This window comes from Vipera ursinii (assembly GCF_947247035.1).
Source record: "Vipera ursinii genome assembly, chromosome: 7".
Classification (NCBI taxonomy): Eukaryota; Metazoa; Chordata; class Lepidosauria; order Squamata; family Viperidae; genus Vipera; species Vipera ursinii.
Window position 1 is genome coordinate 4,838,441 of NC_139521.1, and position 10,000 is coordinate 4,848,440.

At 38.8% G+C, this 10,000-nt stretch overlaps 1 protein-coding gene across 1 annotated transcript in view; it reads left to right on the plus strand.

Annotated features, from left to right (window-relative positions):
- Positions 1–10,000, plus strand: part of ARAP2 (ArfGAP with RhoGAP domain, ankyrin repeat and PH domain 2) — a gene marked incomplete at its 5' end in the record, with an annotated part of 127,193 nt that overhangs the window by 102,324 nt on the left and 14,869 nt on the right. The window contains 2 exons of the mRNA XM_083368063.1: positions 2,426–2,548; positions 7,807–7,946. Coding sequence (XP_083224189.1) covers positions 2,426–2,548; positions 7,807–7,946 — 263 coding nt within the window. The remainder of the gene's footprint in view (positions 1–2,425; positions 2,549–7,806; positions 7,947–10,000) is intronic.

The following is a 10,000-nucleotide window of genomic DNA, read 5'->3' on the forward strand; positions in this document are numbered from 1 at the left end:
GCTATCTGGCCTTATGTAAGGGATTTGCTATGGTGGGACCTCTGGAATATAAATTTTCACTAGCAATTTATATAAGATGAATACTTTGCAAATAATGTATATTTCTGGGGAAATAATGAATGTTTTCCAACCAATGATTTATGTTGAACATAAATATCAGCATAGCTGTAAATAAAGCAATATGTATTTACTTAGGGAGCTCACACATTATTTGTTGAGTGTGTCTTCTTTTGATGCCTTTTGTTTTCAAAACTATCTCTTTAAGGTAGAATGAAAACCATCACATACTTGTGTAAATAAAATTTTGCACTAGGCATTTGAAGAAAGCTCTTCTCTTGACCATCTCAATATCACCTTGACCTTCTCTCAAATTATTAAAAGGCTGGCTATGTTGATGCTTCCTAAAATATAAATATAACTCACTTCCACACAACATTTCCAGCCTGGATCAACCCTGGTGTCAACATCCAGATCAAGAAGCTAAATAAAACTCCAGGTTCATTTTACTTCCGAAAATCTTAGTATTTATTGAATACATAGCTTGGTTATGTCAAAGCAAAACTAACTCCGAGGTTCCAACACCAGATCGTAGACTTAAAACAATAATTTTCCCAGCCAAACCCCCAACGACTTATGTAGTCCATAGCAACAAGTTCACTTTGCAATGGGAACTGTCCACTTCAAATCCACACCTGTTCTGGTGTCCTTGACAAGGCTTCAGGCTCTCACGGTCTCCAGCTGAATTGAAGAAGTTTTGTTTCTCCATTTAACCTTACTTGAAAGAAACATCCCCCCCTCCTCCTTAATCTAAAGGCAAGGTGAAATGCAGCGGCACAGAGTTTCATCCTTGACACCTGTTTTATCCAGGGTTGATCGTGGATGTTAAACTACAATGTCTTATCATTCCCCAGTTCGCATTGGCAGCATGTCTGGAACTGAGGGAAGTTGTACTCCATTTACAGGTAGTCCTTGACTTATGACTGTTGGTGACTGTTCAAAGTTACAACGGCCCTGGGAAAAAGTGATTTATGACTGTTTTTCAGTTACAACCTTTGCAGCATCCCCGTGACCACATGATCAAAATTCGGATGCTTGGCAGATGGTTCATATTTATGACTGTTGCTACATCCCACTGAATTGCAGTGTTTCACTTAACAGCTGTGGCAAAAAAAAGTCATAAAATCAAGCAAAGCTCACTTTAAGCATAAAAAGTTTGGCCTCAGTTGTGACCGTAAGTTGAGGACTACCTGTATTCCTAAGGTTTTCAGACTGGGAAAAGTTACTGTTCCACTTTACAAAATGTATTGCTATCCGAGTGCCCCAATTCTGTAACGTTGAAATGAAAAAAAAAGTAGCCTGTGATAACTCTGAACCATTATTTCTCAACCTTGACAAATTGAAGCTGAGTGGACTTCAACTCCCAGAATTCTTAGCTCTCTCTCTCTTTCATATAGATGGCCCATTCAGGTTTATAGAAGGAGCGAGAACTCATTTGATGCACTATATTAGTTTCTTCCTGGCTTTAAATAAGTCCCCTGCTTTAAAAAGCCTTTCAAACAGCAGCCCCCAAAACCTTTTGGGCATCAGGAACCGTTTCATGGTCAGAGAGTTTTCTGCAGACTGGATGGGATGTGGTTTCGTGTGCTGCCTCCATCCCGCTTGTTTACACGGCCCGGTTTATAATAATAATGATAATAATGATGACAACAGCAACAATAATAATGATAATGATAAAGTTGGAAGGGACCTGAAAGGTCATTTAGACAACCCCCAGCTCAGGCAGGAAACCCTATGCCATTTCAGACAAATGGCTGTCCAGTCTCTTCTTAAAAACTTCCAGTGTTCACAACTTCTGGAGGCAGGCTGTTCCATAGATTAATTGTTCTAACTGTCAGGAAGTTTCTCCTTAGTTCTAGGTTGTTTCTCTCCTTGACTAGTTTCCATCCGTTGCCTGTTGTCCTGCCTTCAGGCACTTTGGAGAATAGCTTGACTCCCTCTTCTTTGTGGGCAACCCCTGAGACATTGGAAGACTACTTTCATGTCACCCCTCACCCTTCTCTTCATTAAACCAGACATACCCAATTCCAGCCACCGTTCCTTGTACGTTTTAGCCTCCAGTCCCCTGATCATCTTTGTTGCTCTTCTCTGCACTCTTTCTAGAGTCACAACATCTTTTTAACATCGTGGTGCATGCCGCGGCCCCATGCCGGCCCACGGACCAGGGGTTGGGGACCCCTGCTTTAAAAAAAAAACAATCTAGACATTCCATACACCAGCAGCTCAGGTGTTTACGTTTTGGGCGTACTTGCGTTTGGTCAAAATGCGGCATTTAATTTTTTTATAGGGCATGTGGCAATATCCAGAATGAGCAACTGACTTCCCCCATTTGATGATAACCACGTTTTAATTCTTTCTTCTCTTCTAGAACGTCCCCTGCATTGCACTGAGAATATTCTAGAACAAATCCTTCACTGGAGTTCCTTGGCCAGCCCCAGCAACGCCTGTCTAATAATAAAGAAATTTCCAACCGTGGGGCTTATGGGTGAAGGTAAATACCAAAATGCATTCCCTCTTGCAGGCAGTCCTCAACTTACAGCAATTCGTTTAGTGACCGTTGGAAGTTACAACGGCACTGGGAAAAGTGACCTAGGATCATTTTTCACATGGACAACCGCTGCAGCATCTCCACGGTCGCGTGATTTTAATTAGGATGCAACCGGCTCCTATTTATGACGGTCACAGCATCCCTGGGGGGGTCACGTGATCTCCTTTTGTGACCTTCTGACAAGCAAAGTCAAGGGGCAGGGAGCAAAGCCAGATTCGCTTAACAACCTTGTTACTGACTTAACAACTGAAGTGATTCTCTTTCCAAACGTGGTAAGAAAAGTCGTAAAATGGGCCAAAACTGACTGAGCAAAGGTCTCACTTATCAACGTAAATTTTGGGCTCCGTTGTGGACGTTTGCAGGTAAACGTTGTACAAGGCTTCAGAGGCACAAATGCTGATGGCGTTGGAAGGCCAATTTCACTTCCAGTTGAGTGCAAGACTCAAACCCAAAGGGGCTTTTTCAAGAGGCAACTGGACTTCCTTGTTTTTCTTCGAAGACATTTCGCTTCTCACCCAAGAAGCTTCTTCAGCTCTGACTGGATGGTGGGGAATAGAAAGATTTATACTCCTTGCAGAGAGCTGGTCATTTGCCTCCTTTTGGAGAGTCGTTTCCTGCTCAGTCAGGAAACCCTAGACCATTTCAGACAAATGGCTGTCCAGTCTGTTCTTAAAAATTTCCAGTGTTGGAGCATTCACCGCTTCTGGAGGTGGGTGGTTCCACTGGTTAATTAGAATGTCATTAGTCTCTTTCTTCAGTCCCGTTGTCACTTTGAACTGTCGTAAGTCAAGGACTACCTGGATATTCTATTGCCAGTCTTTGGCCCTTTTAAGCTATAGGTATTTCCACTTGGTGTTTTTTTTTTTCATCATCTCCTAAGAATCTTATAAACATATTTTGTGCATTTTTGTTCTTCCTTTGATGGATTTCAGAACAATTCTGTTTTCTTTGCCTTAATATGTGTCTCCCGAATCAATCCCAGTAGACTTTTCTGATTTTGGCATTACTGGTCTATCCATTGCCGCTGAGACATCCTAAAGCTAGGATCTAAAAAGACAAGAAGGAAAATAAATCAAATGTGATTTCATTGTCAATTTCTGACCAAGACAAGCCGGCCTCTTTTCAGGAGATTCAATTGGACTGTTGAAAGGAAACTGCTTAGTTTGGGGGTTTTTTTGTTTTTTGTTTTAAGTAGATGGCAGGTAGAGTTTCATCTGGTGGCAAATTGACAATCCGATTCAGCCCCACCGAGGTCTTTATTCCACAGATTGAAATTATGCTTATTCTGCCTTTGAACCATACAAGTCAGGATAATGAATTGTAATTTTGAAAACCTGGGTTGTTTTCAAGACCACCGTGGGCTGACGTTCGCAAGTTCGGTTTGGAGAGCAAAACATTTCTCTGGGAAACCATAATGGTGGATTTATGCATTGCACTAAGCCAGCCAGCGACAAGGACACCACGTCACCATTTTAGCATAATGCATGAATCCAAGCTAATAATAATTCTATGTAGCTGACGTGGGAGCAGATGTTCGCATTTTCCTCCGGTGGAGCTAGCAAAGGTTCATTAAAGCAGCGCTAACATATGCTTTAGCATTCTGTTTGAATCTGGCTAAGGTTCTCATTTGAGTAGGGCGATAAACACGGCAAAGAAAACGTGAATCTGGAATTCTGTCCAACCCTTTAATAAAAAGCCCTTATTAGATCTACCTGAATCAGAACTTAGAATAAGACAGGTAACCGTATTCTGAGCCATCCCCATAGCAACATGCCTTACCAGCAATGACCCTGGTTAGATCTCTCTAGTATTTGTCTGTATTTTTCTCCCATGTATGCTGTATTGAATATTGTAGGAGAAGGAGGACCTGAGGTGGAGTTAAAAGAGGGTTCAGCCTAGAATCCCTAAGTGGCCACAAACGAGTGGAGTCCAATCTCCCTTGAATTCCACTGATCTTTATCTAACTCCAAGCAGCTGCTAAGTGTTAGTTGAGAAATTTGCTGTGCATAGGCATGAGTATAAATCAGTTTAAATGGTCTTTTATACGTGACGTTATGCTCTTTTCTTTCCAAGAGAAAAATTTGGGTCTCAGCAAATAGATGGATCATACATGTGTTTGTATGTTTGAAAGGGTCTAAGCATGAAGAAGGAAGGAAGGAAGGAAGGAAGGAAGGAAGGAAGGAAGGAAGGAAGGAAGGAATCCAATTATTTTGGGGAGAAGAAGAAAGAATCCTTTAGTATTACAGTATAGTAAAGGTAAAGGTTCCCCCACACATGCGTGCTAGTCGTTTCTGATTCTAGGGGCCGGTGCTCATCTCCGTTTCAAAGACGAAGAGCCAGCGTTTGTCCAAGGAGGTCTCCGTGGTCATGTGGCCGGCATGACTGGACTCCAAAGGCGCCCGGAACGCTGTTACCTTCCCACCGGAGCGGTCCCTATTTTTCTACTTGCATTTTTACGTGCTTTTGAACTGCTAGGTTGGCAGAAGCTGGGACGAGTAACAGGCGCTCACTCTGCTACGCGGCACTCAGGATTCAACCCACCAAACTGCCGATCTTCTGATCGACAAGCTCAGCATCCTAACCCACTGAGCCACCACGTCCCTTGTTACAGTGTATTCAAGCAAAAAGTGTTTAATCCTGGTTTATAACTTTTGCTGTTGTCCCTGCTTAAGATTCGAGACGTTCAGTGAACCAACCAATTTTCCATATCTTATTCTCTATAGGAGTGCCTTATAGTACATGCATATATAAAACATACCTATGTAAATAACCTATTACTCATCTTACAAAGAGGATGATGTCCAAAGGATTGCAATTTATTGGTTTATTTAATTTGAAGCCGGGGACTAGAAGAAAGAAAATTGCTCACAGGACTAATAGAATAAATTAAAACCGCATCGAATTAAATAAAATATATGCATAAAATCAACTAGTAAAACAATATAAAGACCATAACTAATTAGGCAGTACGTAACACTAGAAATATATCATTTTAACCTACTAAATGCCGGCTGGCTATTGCCAGCTGTAGTGAGTTTTAAGTCTGTCAATTTCTGAATTCAAATTTAATGGAGCAGAAGCTTTAAAAAGCTAGTTTGGTCTAGAGACATTGCATCATTTGTCTGAAATGGTATAGGGTTTCCTGCCTGGGCAGGGGGTTGGACTAGATGACCTCCAAGGTCCCTTCCAACATCATCACCACCACCACCACCATTATTATTATTATTATTATTATTATTATTATTATTATTATTATTATTATTATTATTATTATTATTATTAATCATGGCCATACAAATAATTTTGGGTTACTCGCCCCATCACAAAATTACCTGGCACACACACACACACACACACACACACACACACACACAAAAGATCAAACCGATTCCGAAAATGTTGCTTTGGAAACTTGTTACTAAGAGCAAAAATTGACTTGAAAGGATCAAAGTAACAAGGAGATCGAACATCAAGAAAAATCAAACCAATTTTGAAATTGTTGCTCAGGAAACCTGTTACGGAGAGTAAAAGTTGACTTGAAGGATCATAGCAAGAAGAAAAACCCGGACACTTTTTAAAAAGGTTCTGATTAAAATAGCTGCTAGTAGGAACTGTACAACCTGGAACTCAGTCCAGCCATAACACCCTTTAAATGTTTGCTTGGTTCGGGTGAACGAACGCTGGTTAATATAGATACGTTTATGTGCTATCTTGTTGCAGTGCCCTTAAATTAGGTCTCGAAGAAACATGTTTAATCATAGCTAAAGACACCACATTTCCACCCAAGCAAGGTATTTCCCAAGAGCCAAGAAGTCTAAAATAATAGAGGAGGGCTCTAATTGTTTGTTCTTTTGTTTCCCCCCCCAGATTAGTTTTAAAAGGTATATAGGTAGACCTCAACTGACCTTAGCGACCGTTCAAAGCTATAATGGCACTGGAAAAATTGACATGACTGTTTTTTGCGCTTACACCCGGTTGCAGCATCCCCAGGGTCGCGGGATTTGCATTCGGATGCTTTGACAACTGACTCCTATTTACGACGGTCGCAGCATCCCCCGGGGTCACGTGATCCCCTTTTGCGACTTTCTCACAAGCAAAGCCAATTTGGGGGTGGGTTAGCCAGATTTGGCTTAACCCGCCGCGTTACTAATTTAACAACTTCAGAGATTCGCATAACGAGGGCGGCAAGAAAAGCGGTGAAATGGGGAGAAACTCACTTTAAAAATTTCTCACTTGGCAGCACAAATGCTGGGCTCAATTGTGGTCGTAAGCTGAAAGCCACCTTTAAAATTTAGTACACTGTGTAATATATAATATACTATAACTAATATATTATACTATATATTACTGTATTATATTTATTATATTATATTATATTTAATCATATATTTATATTAATTATATTATATTATTTATATTAATCATATTATATTTTAGTATAGTATGTCAAAATATAGTATATTATAGTATGTTATATTAATTATGTTATGTTATACAGTAGTAGAGTAGAGTAAAGTAGAGTAGAGTAGAGTAGAGTAGAGTAGAGTGCAGTACAGTACAGTACAGTACAGGGGTAGGCAAATTCAGCTCTTTTATGACTCCTGGACTTCAACTCCCAGAATTCCTGAGTCAGCTACGCTGACTCAGGAATACTGGGACTTGAAGTCCAGGAGTCATAAAAGAGCCGAGGTTGCCTACCCCTGGTATATTATATTATAATATTATATTATATTGTATTATATTATATTATATTGTATTGTATTGTATTGTATTGTATTGTATTGTATTGTATTGTATTGTATTGTATTGTATTGTATTGTATTGTATTGTATTGTATTGTATTGCATTGCATTGCATTGCATTGCATTATATTATATTTTAATCATATATTTATATTAATTATATTATATTAATCATATTAAAGTATAGTATGTCATAATATATTATAGTATATTATAGTATGTTATATTAATTATATCATAATATGTTATGTTATAGTATAGTATAGTATATTTATTATAGTATAATATAGCATAGCATGGTATAGTATAATATATAATAATCTAATATATAATAATATAGTATAATATACTATAGATATTGTAATATATTAGACTATATAATCATATAATATACAATTTATATACTAAAAAAAAGGAGATGGTGAACCAAATGCCTTTTTTTTTTAATCGTCTCGGCAGAGGAAACGTCCAGAGGCCCCATCCAAGCCGGCTACCTGAAATATAAAGAAGAACCTACCAAACTGCTCTCTGCCAATAAGTTTCAGGATCGTTATTGCGTTTTGCGAGAAGCCAAATTGTGGCTCTATAAGGACATGAAGGTACAAATGCGAGCCCTATAAAACCCACCCCCAGTTCCACCCTTTCCTTTTGCATGAGATTTGACCGACTAACTTTGGCTGTTGTTCTGCTACTCTCGATTACGTGGGTGATGGGGAAACGATTTGGTTAATGCCACGAGGAGTAGCTACAAATGTAAAAAATAATCTAGGTCATTTTTTTTTGGGGGGGGGGGTGTTTCGCAACCACGTTCTTTAATGCAAACCTGAAGTCAGAAACACGTAGATTGTGTCTTTGAGGTTTTTTTAATAGGCAGCTCCGTTATGGAAGAGGGCAGGAAGCGGATTGCTTTCTCGCATCTTCCTCATTTTTGTATTATATTTATTTAATATATAAAATGCAAAAGAAAAATAGAAATAAGAGATTGGGGGAAGGAAAAAGGGAGGGGAAAAAAGAAAAGAAAATGTTGAGGTATCAGGCAAAAAAAGGGGGGAAGGCGTTGACTTCCAACTCTTTTTAGCAGAGTACAAGATAGAAACACTCCAGCCTCAAATTTTTGTTTTTACACGCCCATTTCTATAACAACATATCCATCTAATTGACAAAACCAAAGTCAAAATTTCATATTTTTTCCATTGCAAGCACAAAATCCAGAAGTGATATCCAAGTAAAAAAAAACATACTTAAATATATTCTGCTCTTTGAATAAATTGATCAATTTAACCATTCCTGCTTTTTCTTCCTTGCTATGGAAATAGTGTGTATTTCTGTTTGCACCTGATGATCTTTATGAATTATCTTGCATCATCCTATACATGAGAAGGTAGATCTTGTGAAGGATCAGATATGAGAACCTAACAATGCTGAATACAGACAATAGAATAGAATAGAATAGAATAGAATAGAATAGAATAGAATAGAATAGAATAGAATAGAAGGAATGGAGAATAGAATAGAATAGAATAGAATAGAATAGAATAGAATAGAATAGAATAGAATAGAATAGAATAGAATAGAATAGAATAGAATAGAATAGAATAGAATAGAATGGAGAAGAATAGAATAGAATAGAATAGAATAGAATAGAATAGAATAGAATAGAATAGAATAGAATAGAATAGAAGGAATGGAGAATAGAATAGAATAGAATAGAATAGAATAGAATAGAATAGAATAGAATAGAATAGAATAGAATAGAATAGAAGGAATGGAGAATAGAATAGAATAGAATAGAATAGAATAGAATAGAATAGAATAGAATAGAAGGAATGGAGAATAGAATAGAATAGAATAGAATAGAATAGAATAGAATAGAATAGAATAGAATAGAATAGAATAGAATAGAATAGAGCAGAGCTGGAAGGGACCTTGGAGGTCTTCTAGTCCAGCTCCCCGCTCAAGCTGGAGACGAACGGACCATCTTGCAGATTTGGATATAAACATCCCCTGAGCATCACTTGATGTGAGGTGGAGGAAACTGGCCATAATTGTCAGATGGCAAACAAGTGGAGCCAGACGTAAAGAGCAGAAGCAAGCAACTTTATTTTTCTCAGCCTAAATTACAAGAGTCTCCCCAGATTGCTTGCCTTCCCCTGGAAACGACCAGATAAAGGCTTCATGGCTCTAGGGGATAGTCAAGCTTATGTCTTTTGCAGCTGCGCAATGACTCTAAACTAAGCCCACGCTTGACTCCACCCTACCTGGTAGTTTCCCAATTGTCGTGTCCCCAGATGTTGAAACGTTTGTCAAGCTCCACTCTGCTTCACATACAGTCAAGGTAAAACAAGGAAGCTGTAGTGCAGGGGTCTTCAAACTCGGCCCTTTTATGACTTGTGGACTTCAACTCCCAGAATTCCTCAGTCAGCCTGCCTGGCTGAGGAATTCTGGGAGTTGAAGTCCACAAGCCATAAAAGGACCAAGTTTGAAGACCCCTGTGGTAGTGAATTTCATATGACGAAGAGAGAGTCCTGATTTCCTTTCTGCTCCGAAGAATCCATCTAAGCGTTAACTTGGACCCTTTAAATTTACTTTTATGTCTCTAGACGTCTTTTCTTCAGGGTTAAAGTAGGTTGCATAAATTCTAGGTCATTATTTA